This window comes from Mus pahari, chromosome 21 (genome assembly GCF_900095145.1).
Source record: "Mus pahari chromosome 21, PAHARI_EIJ_v1.1, whole genome shotgun sequence".
NCBI classification, from domain to species: Eukaryota; Metazoa; Chordata; class Mammalia; order Rodentia; family Muridae; genus Mus; species Mus pahari.
Genome location: NC_034610.1, coordinates 26473600 through 26493851, shown reverse-complemented (window position 1 = coordinate 26493851; position 20252 = coordinate 26473600). Strand labels below are relative to the sequence as shown.

General features: G+C 53.3%; 1 protein-coding gene across 2 annotated transcripts; it reads left to right on the top strand.

The window, feature by feature from the left end:
- The first annotated feature begins 397 nt into the window (after positions 1-397).
- On the top strand, positions 398-19106 carry Wdr4 (WD repeat domain 4). 2 transcript variants are annotated; one of them, XM_021221277.1, is made up of 11 exons: positions 398-714; positions 2113-2181; positions 2842-2985; positions 9544-9700; positions 10322-10434; positions 11913-11973; positions 12484-12582; positions 13341-13405; positions 14399-14582; positions 15016-15085; positions 16518-19106. In XM_021221277.1, the coding sequence occupies exons 1-11, from the start codon at positions 626-628 to the stop codon at positions 16706-16708; spliced, it is 1242 nt and encodes a 413-aa protein (XP_021076936.1). In that variant the 5' UTR covers positions 398-625; the 3' UTR covers positions 16709-19106. The 2 variants fall into 2 exon arrangements, with proteins under 2 accessions (XP_021076936.1, XP_021076937.1); XM_021221278.1 differs by having other exon boundaries at positions 631-714; positions 2842-2933; positions 16518-19105.
- The last annotated feature ends 1146 nt before the right edge of the window (positions 19107-20252 follow it).

Below are 20252 nucleotides of genomic sequence, written 5' to 3'. Positions count from 1 at the left end.
CGAGAACTGCACAGCCTTAAGACAGCAGTTGTACACAGCATAGTGTGACTTCGAAACAGAACACTGATCAGATCAAACAGTTTACTTTCACTAGGGTGTGTTGGGTGGGTGGGGCAGATAAACCATCTTTTTAGGAGCTGTCTTGGGGGTTCACAACCAACCTATTAAGAGACCACAGTATTCTGGACGTTGTGAGTCACTGGGATGGATGGAACGAGTCTTTTGGTGATCTGGGCAGGCACACCGTTAGACTCGTTTGACAGTTGGGGTCCAAGCCGATTTTGTCTTAAATAAGGACGATAAGTCGCACATTTCCAGTGACTCGTACGCACACAGGGCTACATATTGGGCCTGACCATCCAATACTGATGCTACACAGCAGCATACTGAGTACCAGACTCCGTCCAAGAGGAACCACCTAACCTGACGGGCAGAAAAGTCAATCACCAAAGGCATGGGGGGGGGGGGGAGATCTGCAGCATCAGCACCTCCCACTGAGCTCAAATGAGACCACGCCCTGCGCGCATGCTCCTGGCCCGCGTTCGCGTGGCGCCGAGTGACATCACTGACAAGCGCCAGCAGGAAGGGCGTCGCACGTGTCCGGAGGCGGCGGGCGGGCGGGCCCATGGCGAGCTCTGCGGGGCTGGCACTGTGCGCCCAGACGCTGGTGGTGCGAGGAGGCAGCCGGTTCCTAGCCTTCTCCACTGCGGGCAGGTAAGAGGCCCGGGCTGAGGGCGGCGGGGCCGGAGCGGCAGTGTCCGTGTCCTCCCGGATTCCCTGTCCTCGGCGCCTCTTCACCACGGCCCATCGCCCCATAACCTGCACGGCGGGTCCGGGGCGCTCTCTGTTCAGTGTAGGGGTACTTCCGGGCTCTGAGGCGCCTGCGCGGCGTCGGGAGGGCTAAGTCACGTGGGTGTCGCAGTGCCCAGGCTTGGGGGCGGGGGGTCCTGGTGTTCAGTCCTGACCCGCTTGGAACCTCCCTGATGAGGGTCATGTGTTAGGGAACAGGTTCTCTCGCTGAGCACAAAACGTGCTTTCTCCCTGGTCTGCGTCCAGCAACCGGGCTGTAGTTACTCTTCAGGGATTTTAGGTTCTTAACCCGACTCCTCCCAAACCCAGGACGCACGCAGAACCTGAAGTGGGCATCTCCCTAGAGACCCTCGACATAGAGTTTTGCTTTATGTTATTTCTGACTTTATGTATACGTTGTGCTCGGTCAAAGGATTCTTTGAGCAAGTAGTTGAGTACCACGAACCTAGATGAGTGGCAGTCCGTATTGGCTCTTTTTTTTTTTTTTTCATTCCCGTTTAGCTTTGGTACTTTGACATGTGAAGATTAGGAATGTTCCTCAATGTGTGCCTTTTGGGGAATGCCATTGGCCAACAAAGTTTCAGACTTGGAAAATGACTCTTCTTTCTGCAGTTGAGAGTTTAACTGGAAAAGTCTTTGGTGCTGCCACTTTATAGGTTGTCAACAGCACCGGATGCTTTAATGGGTCAGGGTACAGGGTCAGAGCAAAAGAAGGGAGCTTAAGTTCTGATTTGGAAAGTGTGTGATTCCCATGTGAGTAAGAGCCTGAAGCTCACGGGGGCGGGTGAGACTTGATTCTGAATTCTGTATAGACAGCCTCAGCAGTTATACATTTAGGAGGAAAGCTGAGTTGAAAATAATACCAGAGGGCTGGAGAGATGGCTCAGAGGTTAAGAGCACTGGCTGTTCTTCCAGAGGTCCTGAGTTCAATTCCCAGCAGCGACATAACATGGTGGTTTACAACCATAGATAATGAGATCTGGTGCCCTCTTCTGGTGTGCAGGCATACATGCAGGCAGAACATTATATATATTCTCTGTGTAGCCCAGCCTACACAGAGAAACTACCACCATAACAAGAAACAGTATCAGAACATAATTTCCTTAGAATCAACAGGTTGGCGGCTGGAAGAATATTACATTGATTAAGAATACCATGGCATGCTGATTGATGCATGCTGTTAGGAGGTTAAGCAATGGCAGTTCTTGGCTCTTCTCTGTCATGGATAAGACCCATAATGTAGTGACGATGGAATGTTGTTGTTCCAAGAGAAAGATACTCTCTCCTGTCTCTTCCCTTTAGTGACGATGACTGCGTCTTCACATACGACTGCAGTACTGCAGAGAAGAAGGCTGCGCCAGAAGATAAAGGGTAAGATGGCAGGGAAACACGTTCACTTGTGGTTTGAGCAGTGAGCCCGGGGAATAGCACACTCACTGGTTACCTAGCTGTGGGGCTAGGCTAAGTTCCATTTCAGAGAGAAACATGGAAGTAACTTTAAATGTAGGCGTTCGGAATAGGTAGGACCTTCTCAAATACTTTTAGATTTTGTTTTTATTTTGTTTTAATTTTAATTTCTTTAGTATTCATTTTTGTTGCCGGCTCCTTAAAGTAACAGTGACCATTGAGGGTGCAGTGCATTGAGGGTAGGTGTGGGGAATTAACTAATTGAATAGGATGGAGCAGCCTGTGACTGTTTTGTATGGTGGCTTGGTCTTGGGACTCCGTTTGTTATTAATTTTATCTGCCCCTGCCTCTGGCCTTGGGTTAGTCCATGACTGTGAGGACTAGACCATGTGATGGCTGAGAGTCCTTCGAGTCTACGCTGGATGTTAGCCTGTTGATTTGGGGTTCACGCTTGGGAAATTAGAGCTGTTCTGTGAACTTCCTCGGGTCCCCTGAGTCTGCCATCCCGCTCTGGCTGCATGAACTGACTGACCAAGCATCTCCCACTTCACCTGTGTTAGAATTGACAAGCCAGGCAACTCAGATGAGGCCTAATTGTCTCCTTTTCTTTCCCTGCCCTTTCAGGGAGGACGGGCAGCCCGCAGACAGGGGGAGTGACTCGATTCTGGCGTCCACCTTCTCCAAGTCTGGCCACTACTTTGCTTTAACGGATGACAGTAAGCGTCTGATTCTTTTCCGTACAAAACCATGGCAATGTCTGAGTGTCAGGTATGCAACGACTGAAAACTAACAGCATGTGGGGTGGCATGGGCCCGTTCTCTCACCTGTTGGGTGGTGTGAGGGTTAAGCCGCCAGTTTTGGGTTGTTCAATGAGGATAGCCTGTGCGGAGGCTGCAGTGCCAGCACTCAGTGACACAGTGCCGCTGTGCCTTCCTGCTTTCCACAGGGCTGCAGCCTCATGCCCGCAGGAGTGGGGCTGTTAATTAGCTCATGCTCCAAGTGTCGGGGCTCTGGGTAAGTGGAAGTGGGTGTTGCACATGTGAAAGCTAGGTGATGAGGTTCATCCTTGTGTGTCTGAGGAGAAGATAAAGGGCAGGCTAGGTGTTGGGCGAGACCAGCAGCTGGGCAGGAGCACAGCGACTATTCTGGTCCTCTCCTCCAGGAGTTCCATAAGTACTCTGCATCACTCACCACTGTTTCTGAAGGCAGTGTGCAGGGAGGGAGATGGGCCCAGAGTTACGAGGGAGGAAAATGTAGGTGGTGATGATGTTGAGGAGTAGGAGACTGTGTGTGAATCTGTGTTTCCCAAGTTCTGTGTTTCTGCCCTTTCTCGGTGCCATCTTGTCCCTGTGAATGGGGTGCATGCACCTGTGGTACATAGTGCTGGGCAGATTACCATTTTGTTGTCTCCAACAACCTAATACAGATGCTCTGGGTCTCCTGAATCTCTATTCTTCTGTGGCATCAGCACACCGAGCAGAGTCAGCCAGGGCCTCACTTACCCCCGTCCCCACCCCACTGCTGATTTAACTGAGCTTGGGTTTATCCAGTTTTTCTGTGGTCCTTTGAAAATCCCTGACAGAAGCAACTCAAGCGAAGGAGGTTTATTCTGGCTGGTTGGTCGCTCAGGGGCTGCACCTTCGGGGCAGGCGTGGTGCTGGTGCGTCAGGATGCACAGGTGTGGCAGGCAGAGCTTACAGTGCTCTGGGTCATCTGCAGGTGTTAGGATCAGAAAGCAGGGCTGGACAGTGTCTCTCAGGGTCCGTCAGCTAGGCCTTCTCTCTTAAAGGTCCTGTAGCCTTCAGAACCACGCCATTGCTGTGCATGAAGTGTTCAAGCATGTGAGCCTGTGGAACATTACACACTCATCCAGTCAGGGTAGCCATGGGCGTGGCCTTTGAACTACTGGTATTCAGGAGCGGCAGCTGGGCTTTTTGGGTTTTTAGTTCACCCAATTTTCTAAGAGATGAGTTAAAAAACAAAAAACTCGGGCTGGTGAGATGGCTCAGTGGGTAAGAGCACCCGACCGCTCTTCTGAAGGTCCAGAGTTCAAATCCCAGCAACCACATGGTGGCTCATAACCATCCGTAACAAGATCTGATGCCCTCTTCTGGAGTGTCTGAAGACAGCTACANACCACATGGTGGCTCATAACCATCCGTAACAAGATCTGATGCCCTCTTCTGGAGTGTCTGAAGACAGCTACAGTGTACTCATACAAATAAAATAAATAAATCTTTAAAAAAAAAAAAAAAAGCAAAAAAAAATCAAATTTAAAAAAAAAAAACAAAAAACTCTCTGGCTACTAGGTGGTGTCGTCAAGAGCACATATACCCATCTGCCCTCTGTCAGCCAGCTTAGAGAATCATTGCCCACTGGTGTGTATGTTTTTGCATCTTAGATGGTGTTAAATGTGTACTGTTGAGAAACAGCACAGTAAATTAACATAAGGACACTCGATGTACCAGGCTTCCTCAGGCCCTCCCACAGACAGACAGTTTACCAGCAGGACATCGTTGGCTTTATTTTTTGCATTTACTTATTTGTGTGCGCTGGTGTGTGTGTATACACATGTACCTACATATGTGTGCTTGGGTCACTTCTCCTTCTGCCGTTCGAATCCCGAGGATAAAACTCGGGTCCTCTGGCTTGGCAGCAAGCCTTGTCCTGGAACCCACATAAGGCTGGACATAGGAGGCATGCATCTGTCATCACAGCACTCCAGCTAAGATGGAGCTAGAGGCAGGAGACCTCTGTAAGCTGCAGACAAGCTAACCTTGTGTGTGCAGAGGCAAAGAATGGGAGATGCTGTTCAAACAAAAAGAAAGCACGAATACTGCCTGAGGAGGTCCTCTGTCCTTCACGTGTGTGCTGTAGCACTCACATGCGTGTATCCACACAGGAACCCACACATGCACAGAGTACTGCCTGAGGGGGCCCTCTGTCCTTCACGCGTGTGCTTCACTTGTGTATAAGCCCACATATGCTTATATCCACACACAGGAACCCACACATATGCTCAGAAGGGTTTTAAGAGAATGTGATGGGGATCCTTCTAGGTTAAAGACTGACTGCAGAAGTAGGCACAAGAATCACCTGGTCACCCATGACGGCACAGGCTCTAATGTGCCAGCCTGGAATGGGGTGGGTGATCTGTGACTTGTTAGTTAGGTGCTAGGGACATAGCCCCTTGTGCTCACAGCATGTTCTCCACTGGCCTGCACCCTTAGCCCTCAGTATGTGACTCACATAAGCTTACGTGGTGGTTGTGCTGTAGGCTGCCCTTGGGTGTGAGCTCAGACAGTCCTCTGACCTTCTGTTTTTAGATCATGGGGGTGTATAGCCGGCCAGCAGCACAGCTAGGGGACTTGACAAGGAGCCCCAGGGCCTCCTAGGATGGAGGAGTGTGGGAGAACGGATGTAGTTGCTGTGGCTTGGGAGGCAGCAGCACCAGTACAGGCTGCAGGCATGCAGAGGTCGCAGCCTGGGCTTGGCCGTGGCTGTAGAGTGCCACTGGGCAGGCCCATGGTGTGCTTGTCTGTGTCTACACTAAGTGGGTGCACGGGACCTAGTGCTTGACAGTGTCTACACTGAGTATGTGCATGGGGCTTGAAGAGGCTATCGGAACCCCTGGAGCGGAGTTCAGTGCTTGTGGCCTACCACTTGGGGCCTCTGCAGCAGCAGCAGCGAGCTCTTTACAGCTGAGCCATCTCTCCAGCTCCTGCACAAGTTTCTAAGTGTGTTTTCTCATCCTGCAGCATTCTCAAATCTTCGATCTCAACTGCTAGTGAGGCAGTGTGGCTTTCTGCACACTGGCTGGTTGTTCCCATTTTGTGAACTTCATTTGTATCTTTCAGGGGTTTTTGGTTTTTTGTTTTTGTTTTCAGTAAGAGGAGGTAAGAGCTCTTTGGAAAAATAGAAATTGAGAAAACTACTCCTTTGGAATTTTGGGTTCATGAAGTTAGTAGGGCAAGTAAAGAAAGTCCTTCCCAGCCGGGCGTGGTGGCGCACGCCTTTAATCCCAGCACTCGGGAGGCAGAGGCAGGCGGATTTCTGAGTTCAAGACCAACCTGGTCTACAGAGTGAGTTCCAGGACAGCCAAGGCTACACAGAGAAACCCTGTCTCGAAAAACCCAATAAATAAACAAACAAACAAATAAATAAATTAAAATTCTGTCTGGGAAATCCGACGGCAGGGCGAGTGTGGGATGAGCGTGAGGAAGGGAAGAGAGAAGGGAGGTCTGATCCGGATGGCAGCAAGCATGTGGGGTGGGGGTGACTCAGTCCCCTCACACTGGAGGATGCTGTACTCTATCCTCTGGTGCCACTGTACATCCTGGGCACAGATCTCCTTGGACTCTGAATCTGCTCCCTTGGGATGGAAGGAGACCTTTACACCCCTGTCGTGCAGCCTGGCTCCAGCAGCTGCATGTATTTGGTTTGTGTGTTCTGCATAACCTTGGGGACCCCAGGCTGCTCTGGGCCTCCCTGGCTGAGGCCTGAGTGCTATCCAGCTGCTGTCTTCAGTCTCTCTCTACCTTCCTTCTTTCTGTTCTCTCTCCTCTCTTTCTCCCCTCCCTCCCACCTTCCATCCTTTCCCCCTCTTCCCCCTCCCCTCTCTTCCCTCCCTCCTTGCTTCCTTGGTTTTTCTAGACAGAGTTTCTCTGTAACCCTGGCTGTCCTGGAAGATCAGGCTGGACCTCAGTCAGAGAGGGCCAGGTTTAAAGGCATGGGCCACCACACCTGGCTTCTCCCCTCAGTCTTACGTGGGAGAATTGAATTGTGGGTGACAGTGTATCCGTTCAGAGTGGTAGGGCCATAGAGACTACCACTTGATGGGCCAGGAACCCCTTATTTGCCTTTTGGGCCAGAGACCAGGGTTGCCAGCCAAAGACAAGGCACAAAAGGACAGATGAAGCCTTTAGTTTTGGTGGGTGTGTTTATGAACAAGAATCTTGTGTGTGCAGTTGGAGCATTCTAGAAAGTGTCCTACAGAAAGGAACAGCACAGGGAGAGGCTGTTGGCGCTGCACTGGGTTGGCAGAGCTGTGGACAGACAGCTGTGGCAGGTGTTTTGAGATCCTTGGTGCCTGGCAGGACCTATGTGGCTCAGAAGGCTGGCTTGGGGCAGCACCATACGTAAATGGGAGCTTCAGGGCTCAGCAGTGTGACATGTTGACAGAAATTACCCTTTTCTCCCTCCATTGGAGCCCACCAGAGGGGAGCCTACTGTTCTGTGGGGCTCTTGGCTGTAAATCTTGAGACCAGAAGATTAGGGATATGCTAACACCTCCTGTCGCATAGTATGGGGTTCAGTGGGGTGCCTGCCTCAGCTCCCTGCACACTTCTCATCTGATGGTCTGATGTGACTTGGGCTCTAGCCCCAGGATTTACCCACAGCGGATGGGTACCTTCCTGGCGTTGCCTCTGTGCCATAGTCTGAGAGGTTGGTGCCGTATCACGGACATTTCTGCCTGGAGGGAGCTGAGTAGTAGCGGACGGCATGGGAAGTCTCAGACAGGAAGCGAGTTCTGGGGCAGGTACAGTCCTCAGGTCTCACCGTTGGTGGTTTGTTTGGACCCCAGTTAGAGCTTGTGCTTGAGTTTGGCGCAGTTGCTCATTGAACCCATTTATGCAGGCCTGGTTGCTAGGCAGCTCAGGCCATTTGTTTTGGTTCATTGGTCCCAGCCAGAGCCTAATTGTTTTTTCCCTGTTCCCTCTGGAGCACCTACTCTGCAGCTTCGCAGACAGACAGACGGAGGAGAGTAGCGCTGCAGCCAGCTCCTTCCCTTTGCTCTCTGTCTCTTGTGGAACACTGTCCTCAAGTGTCAGGGTCTGTCTCAGGCCTGCATATGGCCAACCCACGGCCGTGGGGCCGTGGGGCCGTGGGGCCGTGGGTCCTGTACCAGCATCAGCTCCTCAGCAATCAATCGCTACAGCCCGTGCTGAGCTACAAAGGGAAGGGCAGGGTTTCTGTGGTGAGGGTGTGTGCACTGCAGAGCAGGGTCAGAACGATAGATGCAGTTACCAGGGAAATCTGGGTGCCTTACTGTGGGGCCTGGGCCAAGGAGTGCTGTGAATGGGTTGATAGGACAGATTTAAGTGGTCTCCGACGCTGTCCCCGTGTCTTGTACTGTGAATGGGTTGATAGGACAGATTTAAGTGTTCTCCGACGCTGTCCCCCGTGTCTTGTACTGTGAATGGGTTGATAGGACAGATTTAAGTGGTCTCCGACACTGTCCCCGTGTCTTGTACTGAGCATTCTGGCTGCCTCATGGCTGCTCTGCCATTGCCTGTGGCTCCCATTGCTCTGGGTGTGATGGGCACCAACAGCCACTGTAAGGGTGTGCTAGCCTGATAGGACCCGTGGCCGTCCTGACTCTAGGCTCAGACCTAGCGGCAGAGTCACAGATGTGGTGGGGTGAGGTGGGAGTAGGAATGGGTCGAGCCATGTGGTCCTGCTGGGTGGGGAGACTCCAAGGCGGGGGTCCAGAGAGCATATATGCTTCGTAGCACAGCTAGCACTTGTCTCCTTCAGATGAGCAGCAAAAGGTTCTGGGGTAGGGATCAACTTCTCCAGCATTTATTTTATTGAGAGCTTTTCAGACACGCAGCAAGGCACGTGGTGTTTTATAGCAAATGCTCGTGACATAGGCCTGGAACTCTCATTCGTCCTTAGCCTCTGCAGTGCTGGGATGTCTGGTGTGTGCCTGCCTGTCTTTGTTTTTATGTTTTAGTTTTTTCAAGACAGGATTTCCCTGTGTAATCATTGCTGTCCTGAAAGTCGGCTGCCCTAAACTCAGGGATCCACCGCCTCTGCCTTCCAAGTGCTGGGATTAAAGGTGTGCGTCACCACGCCCGGCTGTGCCTTTCGCTTTTTTGAGGGGAATTCTAAAAGTAGACTAGGTTGAAGGCACTGTCTGTTTTGGCTCATTGTGTTGCTTTATGTGTGGGGCACCACCATCTGCAGTCTAAGGGGCAGATTCTGTTCCCAACCTGCAACAGGGCGGGCCAGACCCTGTTAGTTCTTCCTAATTCAGAACTGTTCAGTTAAAAACACACCAACTACCCAGACCTGTGGAGCATCCCAGCCTAGTGTCACTGTTCAGATGTGACCAGCCCCCAGCCGAGCAAGGCCATGTAGGGAGGCCTGCTTTACAGTCACCAGCCGTGAGGCCCAGTGTGAGCTACCCTGTTGCATCAGGCGATGTCAGAGCATTGTGAGTGTAGCTCACAATTTTAAATTGGGACCATCTCTGGCTTTAGGGTCTGAGGAGGGCCTGTGCTGACTTGGGGCACGAGGCAGCTCAGCTCTCTGACTCTGCAGGACGGTGGTGCGGAGGTGCACCGCCCTGACCTTCACAGCCTCAGAGGACCACATCTTGGTGGCTGACAAGTCTGGAGACGTCTACTCCTTCTCCGTGCTGGAGCCGGATGGATGCGGCAGGCTGGAGCTTGGGCACCTCTCCATGCTGCTAGACGTGGTATGCGGGAGCACATAGGCAGCACTGTCCACTCCAGTCATGGCTGGAGATGTCCGTGGACAGGGCCAGGTGGGAGAAGCATGGGGATCCCAGAGCAGGAGGCTGGAGTGGCACTGACAGGCGGGAGATGCTCATTGTGTACCCCTGGACCACAGTCTGGGCAGTGCAGGGGAGTGGTGAGAGCTACTTGGCCTGTGGTCCTCCCCTCTTACCCCTCCTAGGGTTTAGCCATGACCCTGGCGTCCTGCCTGTAGAACTGAGACAGCCTGAGGTGGCATCAAGGGCTGTGTGCATTGCTTAGTATGACTCTGGCTGCTGCGGTACAGTGTGGGGGATGGGAGGGGTGCAGCGGGTATGGGGGGTGGTGGTGGAGCAGGTCTTAGTGTATAGCAGTATGGCTCTGGTCTTCATCTAAGCTGAAGAAAGGGAGCTGGCGCTTCTGAGGACCCTCCCACAGTAGGGGGCTCCTTCTGCACCCTGCCAGTTCCCATGGCTCTTCCAAGCTGCACTTCAGCTCCCTGAAAAGCCTTCGGGGTGGCCTGGAGAAAATCCAAACATTCTGATGGTATCTGCAAGGCTGCCCAGTGACTGGCTCTCTCTCTGTCCCCCCTGGTGATGTAGGCTGTGAGTCCTGATGACCAGTTTGTGCTCACTGCAGACCGGGATGAGAAGATTCGGATCAGCTGGGCTGCTGCCCCACACAGCATCGAGGCTTTCTGCCTGGGACACACGGAGTGAGTGCAACCCTGTCCCCTATCCAGACAGGGAAGTCTGGGTCTGATAGATGAGGGTGGTTGGGGCACTGGTGCTGTTGGTAGACTGTAGGGGTGCCATGCTACTTGGAGACTCAGAAGGCCGTATCAGGCCCTTGGCTCCCATGGGTGTGAGAGCTGCAGAAGTCCAGGGCTGTGGGCTGCTTGAAGCAGTTGCTTTGAGCTTAACCTCCTGGGCTAGTGCTCCTCAGCCCATTCTCCAGTCTCTCATTGAGAACTTCGGGCTGGGTTCTGCTGAGCCTCAGTCCGGTGGGCAGGCAATGCCCTCCTGCCGCAGGCTCCTGACCCTGTGCTGGTTTGTGGAACTACTGCTTACGTGGCAGCCTTTGCTCCTCTTCGCCGTTCTCTGCCTCCTGCTGCCTACTTCCGTGGGGACTTTACCCCTCTACCCCCACAGGCTCGAGTACAGTGACTTGAGAGGAACAGTACCCGTTAGCCTTTGGGATTTCTGCAGTGCCCGGGATGGAACCTCACCTGTGGCCTTTTCTGTGATGGCTCAGTGTAGTGCAGCTTGTGAAAACTGGTTCCCATTCTTAGCTGCTGAGAACTTGCTGTGACTTGGGCCTATGGAATGCACACAGCTTATTCCTCTTGGAGGGCCTAAGGGGACAACTAGGTCCCCTAAGAGATGGCAGCTGTTGGTCAAAGGCCGGCTGCGGGCCAGGTCTGGGTCGAGTTAGTGACTCGGTATTGGGGTAATGGGGATGAAGGGAGCCATGTGAACCAACATGGTAGGAGCCCCGGGTCTTGTGAACAATTGAAGTCTCTGTTAAGAGCTGGGAGAAGGGGCTGGAGAGATGGCTCGGCAGTTAAGAGCACCAGCTGCTCTTCCAGAAGTCCTGAGTTCAATTCCCAGCACCCACATGGTAGTTCACAAGCATCTGTAATGGGGTCTGACACTCTTCTGGCCCACAGGCATACATTCAGACAGGGCACTCATACATTAAAACAATATAAGAGGAGCTGGGCGAAGGGCAACACTGTTGCCTGCACTGGAGGTCATGTTCCTGGCCAGAGGGATTGCAGGGTAGGTGTAGGGTTCCTGGAGAGCCAGCTTGCTCAGGCGTACATCTGGTGGCAGAGTAGCTGCTGCTGTCCTGTGCAGTTGGGAGCCACAGAGCTAGGCTGGGTTTTGCGGGTGGCTTCACAGAGGCCTCTTGGGGTCTTCTCGGAGTGTTCAGTAGTGTGGCTTTGACCTGCATGGAGGCAGGTTTGTGGAGCAGAGTGAGGTGGTGAGTGTCCCCATGCAGAGCTGCACGTGACAGTGCTCTGGCAGAACTGGGCCCTACCCCCTTGGCCCATGTGTAATGTTGGAGACTCACACGTGCCAGCCGTGTTCTCAGTACTCGCTGGTACGGGTTAGGTCGGCAGTGGTTCCCTTTCTGAGCAGGGTGAGAGGCTCCCTCCCGTGTTGGGTGACCTGGCTTTGCTCCCCACAGGTTTGTGAGCCGCATCCTTGTAGTGCCCAGTCATCCCGAGCTGCTGCTTTCTTCCTCTGGGGTAAGTGGTGTGCTTGCTGCTGGGTGGTCACAGCAAAAGAAAGTATCCAGCCTCTTGTCCCCAACTAGGATGCCAAGTCCATCGGTCAGTCTCTGTTGTCGTGGCCACTAGAGGGAGAGTCTTCCTTCGGGGCTGTGAATATAGTTTATGTGCCCATGTGTGTTTGCCTGCCTGCTCCCAGCACAGCATGTGGTGTAAGTGGACTTTCTCAGCAGGGGAGTCTGGCCGTCTTGATTCCTTTGCCTGCTGGGCCATGGCTTGGTGTCTTGACTCGCCTGTCATCATGGAGGCTTTCCTAGGTGCCCTGGCACAATTGGTTAGCTTTCAGTACTCTGCAGAGAGTTTTCTTCATAAGGGAGCCCTAGCTGTCATAGGGGCTCTGTCTGCACCCAGCCATGTTCAGCGTCCTGCTCCCCTCCCCTCCCCTCCCCTTCCTTCCCCTCCCCTCCCCTCCTTTCTTGCTTCTGGGCGGACCTCTTGAGCCCACATGTAGCCCTTCTGTCTGTACAGGATGGCACCCTGAGACTCTGGGAGTACAGAAGCGGTCGGCAGCTGCAGTGCTGTGACCTGGCCAGCCTACAGGAGCCTGGAGAGCAGACAGGCCACAAGGTACCCGAGTGTTTGCCAGCCACCTCCTGTTGCTCTCATTATGGGGACATCATTTTTTAGAAATGTTTCCTTGCTGCAAGCATCTGGCTTCTTACAGTTTAGGGAATACACACAGGATTCCCAGTTCTGCGGCGCCTGATGGGAACAATTCACATCGCACTTTGTGTGTACACGGGCTGGCTTATAGGAAGGCCTCCGGGCATACTTGACTATTAAATGATGATGGCAGACAGCCTCACCGTGTTTTGTCAGTGCCAGGGGCACGTCAGCATTCTCTGTGCTCATGGAGTCTCCCTGGCACCTCCTGTGTACCCATGATTCCTCAGGGTGTTCCTGGACTGCTCAGCTTAAAATTGGGTGGCATGGTGCCTGCCCTCCCCTGGGCCAGCCAACGAGAGGCACGTCCTTTTTTTTCTACACTTGATGATTTGGGACTTCTTGAAGCTCCTGTGTGTATCACCTTTTATCCTGGGAAGCATGGACAGTTGTGTCTTTAATCATAGCCCCTCTTCCCATGTGTCCTGCTTTCCTGCCGTAGCTTTGGAGGCATATCGCAGGCCTGCAGGGACCGCTGGGGTCATGTGTGAGGACAGGGCATTGGCTGCACCCCTCCTGGTCATTCCAGATTGTTTCTGTGGACTCTTGCCCTGAGTTGGCATTATGTGGGACCCACGGTGCCTGTGCCCTTAGGCTCCGCTGAGAAGGGTGTTTAGGTGCCCTGGGAGCAGAGCCTGGCTAAGCAGCTGCTTTCCCTGCAGGGGTTGGCCGCATCCAGGATTGCATTCTGGGGACAGGAGAGCTATGTGGTGCTTCTGTGTGAGTGGTAAGACGGCGGGTCTCAGTGTCCATGGCGAGTTGGCACCCATGGGGCAGATTGAGGGATTGGGTATAACTGAGGGGTTCCTTCTGCTGCCCCTTCTCAGTGCTGGGGCAGGTCTCTGGTGCTCTGCATTCTGCTCTGTGAGGCTTGGGGTTGCTCTTTGCTCTCCTTAGACATGAGAACACTACAGGTTTGGAGAGGCGAGAACCCAGCCTCCTTAGGACCCAGCCTCCTTAGAACCCAGCCTTCCTTAGGACCCAGCCTCCTTAGAACCCAGCCTCCTTAGAACCCAGCCTCCTTAGAACCCAGCCTTCCTTAGAACCCAGCCTTCCTTAGAACCCAGCCTCCTTAGACCCAACTTCCTTAGGACCCAGCCTCCTTAGGACCCAGCCTCCTTAGGACCCAGCCTTCCTTAGGATCCAGCCTCCTTAGGACCCAGCCTCCTTAGGACCCAGCCTCCTTAGGACCCAGCCTCCTTAGGACCCAGCCTCCTTAGAACCCAGCCTTCCTTAGAACCCAGCCTTCCTTAGAACCCAGCCTCCTTAGGACCCAGCCTCCTTAGAACCCAGCCTCCCTAACACCGAGACCCTTTACTATAGTTGATATTGTAGTGACCCCAACCATCGTTACTTTTGTTGCTACTTCATAACTGCAATTTTGCTACTGTTAGGAATTGTAATGTAAATATGTTTGCTAATGGTCTCAGGTGATCCCCCTCCCTCCCTCATGAAAGGGTCATTTGATCCCTCCAGGGGTCATGATCCATGGGTTGAGAAACACTGACATCCACACTTGGAATGGGGTGGCCATTTCACTCTTCATCCTGTCTTAGTTCTTACTATAAAACAAGTAACTCCAGAGCTTGGACCATCTCCCAGAGTGTGGGTGGCTCAGGGTCTTCCAGGTAGTATAGGCAGGCCTAGGGCCAGAATGTCTTGTGAGAACGGTACGTAGGCATGCTGCTGTGTTGATGACCGGTCTCTCTCTCCTGGAAAGCGTTCCCGTGGTCTTCATCTTCCAGCTTGATGCCAGCAGACGGCAGCTGGTGTTCAGACAGCGGCTGACTTTCCCTCACCGAGTGTGGGATGTCGTATTTGAGGAGGCCCAGGGGCTGTGGGTTCTACAGGACTGCCGTGATGCCCCCCTGGTGCTCTGGAGGCCCGTGGGTGGTGAGTGGCAGGTGAGAGCACCCTGCAGCTCCGTGGTCTGATCCTGGTGTCTTGGGGGTGTGGGGTGTGGGGTGTGGCGGGGTGGGGCTGAGGTTTCCCACAGCCTTGATCCCATCTATCTAGGCCCTAAGGCTGTAGCCTGAGGCAGCTTGTCTGCCCTGGCTTGGGTCCTGGTGCCTCTGTGTACAGGAGGTTCCCACACTGCCGAAGGCAGCACCAGGCCTGACATGGTTGTGTTCTTCCTGTGTGCAGGCCTGTGTCAGGGCCTTGCTGGATACTGATGTGCGGGGAGGGCTGCGGGAAGTCCCTGCCAATCCTGTAAGGCTTTGGGTGAGGTAGGACAGCACTGGGAACTCTGGTCAGCTTCAGCTACCTGTGTCTGAGGCTGGCCCCGCCAGGCCTCTGCCTGCTCTCTCTGAGTCCCTGCTCACTTGTCACCTGCAGGCTGCTCCAGACGGTGCTGTGTCCCCGAGACTCTGCAGCCATCTCCGGGAGAGCTGGGCCATGCTGGAAGGTGAGATCTCTGTGAACAGGGTCTGTAATGCAGACAAGGTATGCTACTGCCGTGCAGTGAGGAGGGGTGGGGGTGGGGGGCCAGGGCAGTGACTCAGTTGCTGCTTGGGGTGGCCACTATTGTATTTACTGGCCAGAGGATGCTCATCCAGGCAGGTCCACCCAGACCCAGTCTCAATGAAACAAACTCTTACTCAGAAAAGATGTTGCAAAGCCGATTCTTAGAAGTTAGGGTTCTTAGACTTTCCGGGGTGCTCCAGCTGTGGTCTAAATGCCCTCTGAAGCCTGCAGGCTGGCTCGCTTGCCACAGGGCCGTCTAGTGGGCGGTTTCTCAGTTGAGATCTCCTCTGGGAGCATGACTAGCTTGTGCTGAGTTGAAATAAAAGTGGTAGGTGGGGCAGGTGGGGAAGGTATGTATCCTCTGGCCCCGGCTGCTCACCCTGGACCCCTATCTGCAGAGCACATCAAAGACAGCCTCTACAGCATCTCTTACTACGGGGGATGACGCTCAGCCTGTCAGGCTGGCGCAGGTGCTTTCCCTCCTGAGCCATCCTGCTGGCCTCCCGCTTGCTATACTTCCTCATGCTCTGCCTGGCCGGCTATGGGTTCTTCTGGACTTTGCTCAGTCTGGTTCTGTTGATGTACCTGGTGCAGACTCAGACCAAAGCCTGTCTTCATGTCTAAGATGCTCCACACACAGATGGAGCACATGTGGACAGGACAGGGAGAAGCACCACGCTAGCCTGTGCATCCTGAGCCTTGGCTGCTGGAGGTCAGGGAACCACACCCACCTGCAGGGTAGGGTGACCTAAGGGTCCTCTCTAGCATGCAGTGCTGATTGTCCTTGGCATGTAGCTCACTAGGGTGAGACTGGCTGAGGGGCTGTGCCAGTAGCACCTGAGCTTGAGCTTAACACTCAAGGAACTCTACTGCAGTGTGGCATGCTCTTACCCAGAGCCACAGCCTGCCAAGGGCTTGCTCTGGGCCTGGTGTCCTAGAGCTCCTGTGGCCTCTGTAGATGACCACCTGCCATCCACTGGTGTTGACTGACTCTGGCTGTCTCAGGTTCCCCTTGGGCAGGGTTCATTCCTGCGCAGGAGATGGTTGGAAGATTCAAGCCTCACTGATATGCTCCCTCAGTTCAGGAAGTGCAGACAGGATGTCAGCCAATCCCTAGTCCCTACTTCCCACCTCTACCCCTTCCCTTCAACATTCTGTTGGAACAAGTCCCCAGGTCCAGCCCGAGTGTGGATCTCAAGGGTCACATAAGGTCCAGCCTGAGTGTGGATCTCGGGTTGGTCACATAAGGTTTAGGGTCTCTGAGGTATCAGGGAGGTAGAATTCCCAAGGCCACCCAGTGAGAGGAGGTAGTGCTGGCCCCTGGGCCACGTTCCAAGTCACTCACCTGGCATCTCTTCTTGTCCTTGTCATAGGCTCTGTTGGTGCAGATGATGGCTTCCGAAGCCTGTACAAGGCCACCTTTGACAACATGACCTCTTACCTGAAGAAAAAGGAAGAGAGACTGCAGCAGCAGCTGAAGAAGAAGCGGCAAAGGAGCCCCCTCCCAGGGTCCCCGGAACAGACCAAAAAGGCATGCCTGGGGCAGTCAGCCCTTAGCTGCTGACCTTGGACATGGCCGAAGCTCTCATTCCTGAGGCCCCATGGACAGCTCTCTTCCCCCTTCTCCCTGGTTCATCCCTAGGGAGGGAGATCGTGGCAGCTCAGTCCCCACCACTAGCTCAACAGTCTCTGGTCCCCAGAGACTGCCTTTGTCACTGAGAACAGGCTCCTGCTGGGTTGCAGGGAAGACAGGTGGTGGTAGCTTAGCTGAGGAGTCTATAGCTGTGTGGAAGCACCTTCACATTGAAGGACACACTGACCCACAGCACCACACACGTCTGTCAGTGCCCACAGTGACGTCCCTGGGGATCTCTAGGGTGGCCTGCAGGTAGGACCTGCCTTCACATCATTGCTGGGGCTCTCCGGGTGGAGCTCTGTATGGCTCATGTAGCTGCTTGCTGTTTTGAGGCAGTTTCGGTTGGTGCTGTTTCTTTGTAGCCCGCACTCCTGGGCTGGGCTGAGCAGACCGAGCAAGCTTCGGGGCTCTGAGGGTGTGACCTTGCCAGGCCAGCCTTGTTTTACAGGGGATGATGGTGACCTTGTGGTTCTGTTGATCTGAACTCTGCATACATTGCAGAACAGAAGGAAATGAACAGAATACACAGCATCAATAAAGACAAGCGTTGCATAGCTTTCTGTAATGTTCAGCAGCAGTCTCCATAGCTGGTCTTAAGATAGTCAATGTGCGTATGTTCTTCAAATGACATGCTCTTGGTGGTTAGAGAGGGGTGTCGTCCAGCTCTGCCTACTCATGTCGTGTCCCAGACTAGCTGCAGTGGAGACAGTCCTGGCCTGGGGCAGATGAGACCTTAGTTCAAGTACCACCCAAACATACAGAACAAAGGAAGGCCGTAGCCAATCATACCTGCAACCCTAACACTGGAGCTGCAGACTGAGGCAGGCCAGCCTAAACAGTGACCTTAAAGGCTCTGTGAGATGCTGTTTCAAGATGAACAGTAGAGGAAGATGCCCAGTGTTATCTTCTGGCCTGCACACGACATGCACACGCAGTAGAAACAGTCTTGTGGCTACAAGCAGCTATCAATTGAGTGGGTGGTATTCATGGAGCAAGGTACTCCCCTCTGTCTAGGAGCTAATGTCTAGTGTCCTGGATGCTGGGATGTTTGGTCCCTGGAGAAATGGATGTGCAACCTGGGCTGTGGGCTGGGTCCTAAATAGTTGGAGATAAATGAGAAAAGTCTGAGGGCCCAGGAATAGAGCTTTGCTGAGCCAGTGCTGCGCTCTCTCAGCCCTTGGGTCACGTGCAGCCTGCAAGTCAGAGCCCATGCTTGCAAAGCACCAGTCCTCACAGGGCCACCATGGCCTGAGGGTCCATGCAAGGGGTATCTGAGGTCCCTGGTGTCTGCCTTGTAGGCTCTGAGACAGCCACACAGACAGTGATGGGGAGTCCTCGTGTCAAAGGAGAGGTGGTGCCTTCATGGTGGGGTTATTCCTAAGGTCCTGATGAGTCACAGCAGAACAGACAGCAGTGAGCAGCAGGCAGGCCCACCCCAACGATCCCAGTCCTGTCTCCACTTTTCTCAATAAAGTCCTGGTGTTGACGATTGTTCCTACCCCACAGTGACATCTGGATGTCCCAGGGTCCACTTACCTATGTGAGTGTGGCCAGTGGAAGCACCTGGTTTTGGGTAGAGGAGGGTGTTGGGCCTCCATGTCCTAGCCAGATCACAGCTGACTGGCAACAGGTTCTACCTTCTCTCTGGCTCTGGGGCCAGCAGAGGCTCTTGGTCCCTTAGGCAGAGCCTCTGAGCCTGTTAATGGGTCCCACTTTCAGGGGCCTTAATGCCCGTAGGCTGGGTACATACCATTGTGTTTACAGGACCCTGCTAGCCAGTAGGCTAGTCCACATGCCTACATTTCATGTGGTTCCAGAAATTTCTTCCAAAGTAGAAATTTTTTATTGGGACTACACTTCTATTTAAAGGGATTTGTGTCTTACCTGGTTTTAGGCCAGTCTGGCCTGGGCAGTTCATGCTATGATTTCAGCTTGTGTCAGGGCGTCTTCACCTCCAACAGCAGCTCCCCACTTCCGCTGGGCTGCGCTGCTGCCAGGGTCGTTCCCGAGAGGCTGTCCACAAGTCTTTGATAAGACACCAAGGCAATTTATATGAGAGATTAGCCGGCCTTCCAGTTCCAGGGGGCTGGGGGCCATGCTGGTGGAAGGGAGGCGTGGCAACGGGTGGCTAGAGCCCCAGCTGAGAGCTCCCATCTCCCACAAGCAGGAGGCAGGACTGGCAGACACATCAAGGCCATAGGTTCTAGTCCTTCTAAACTGGGGGGCCATTCCCATCCCACCAGTGCACAGAGCCCTCTGTCAGTTTAGAACTGGCCTCTCCCCTAATCCTCCTGCTTCATTAAACTTGTATCTTTATTCCTCATTACCAGGCTGTCTCTGTGTCTTGCTTTGAGAGATTCCTTGAGCTCTGCTCCACCTCTCACTGATTCAATCCATCTGGTGGTGGTCAAAGTTTTGTCTCAGTATGATGGGAGGTTGTGTGGCGCACAGCTGAAGTGCATATGAAACGACATGCTACAATGTCACCACTCATATTCACATGTGGGAATGTCACCACTCATTCACACCTGGGACTCCACACTCCCCTGTACTCGCCTACCAACACTGGTGGGCAGACTGGCCTCTGCCTATGCTCCTGTGCTCGGTTGGCTGCTTTTGCTGAAGTCTCTGAGATGTGCACACTGCATGTGGCTTAAGTGGTCCAGCTATGGAGATAGTAGTTTGCTCTACCCACAGGCACTGGATGGTTTAAAAGTATTGGCCTGCTGTTGTGGGCATTCGAGTTTCACAGGGAAGCATTTCTGTCGGGTACAGAGGTATCCCTCAATGTCCGTAGGAGATTCTAGCACTGCCAGGATAGCGATAGCAAGACCCCATCTTCTGCAGATGTTCAAAGTCCCTTGCATAGTGGATTTTTTTTTTTTTTTTTTTTGGTTTTTTGAGACAGGGTTTCTCTGTGTAGCCCTGGCTGTCCTGGAACTCACTCTGTAGACCAGGCTGCATAGTGGATTTTGTAGTACACTCTCCATGTGCCCTCTCCAACCCCCTGGACTCGCTGTGGTGCTGTGTGAGAATTCTCCCTCCCATCCTAGATCTTGAAGATTTTCTCTGATTTTTCCAAAAGGCTCCTGGCTTTGTTTCACATTTTTTGTTTGTTTTTCAAGACAGGATTTCTCTGTATAACAAACCAGGCTAGCCTCGAACTCCCAAAGATCTGCCTCCCAAGTGCTAGTATTAAAGCCATCTTCATCACCACTTCATCGTTTTAAGTTCACAGTCTACTCTGATCAGATGTGTGAGCTCTGAGCTCCTGTTTTGACAGCCCGTTTAATTGCTTCTGTTCGTTTCTTGGATACAGTTCCAGATTGTGAGTTTACAGTCTTTTTCCTTCTCCTAGGCTTTACTGCCTTGCTTCCATCCTGTAGATGTCTCCTCTGCTATATACTGTCAGCTCTCAGAGTCTCCTCCCTCAGCTCCTGAGCACCCTCCGTGCTTTGCTTTGTTATCCTGG

Excerpts from the sequence above, each read along its gene's own strand:
- Wdr4 (XM_021221277.1), top strand. The coding sequence starts at position 626 with ATGGCGAGCTCTGCGGGGCTGGCACTGTGCGCCCAGACGCTGGTGGTG. Across the intron at positions 2,182-2,841 it reads GCTGCGCCAGAAGATAAAGG|GGAGGACGGGCAGCCCGCAG; the intron begins GTAAGATGGCAG and ends CTGCCCTTTCAG. Across the intron at positions 15,086-16,517 it reads GAGCTGGGCCATGCTGGAAG|GCTCTGTTGGTGCAGATGAT; the intron begins GTGAGATCTCTG and ends TCCTTGTCATAG.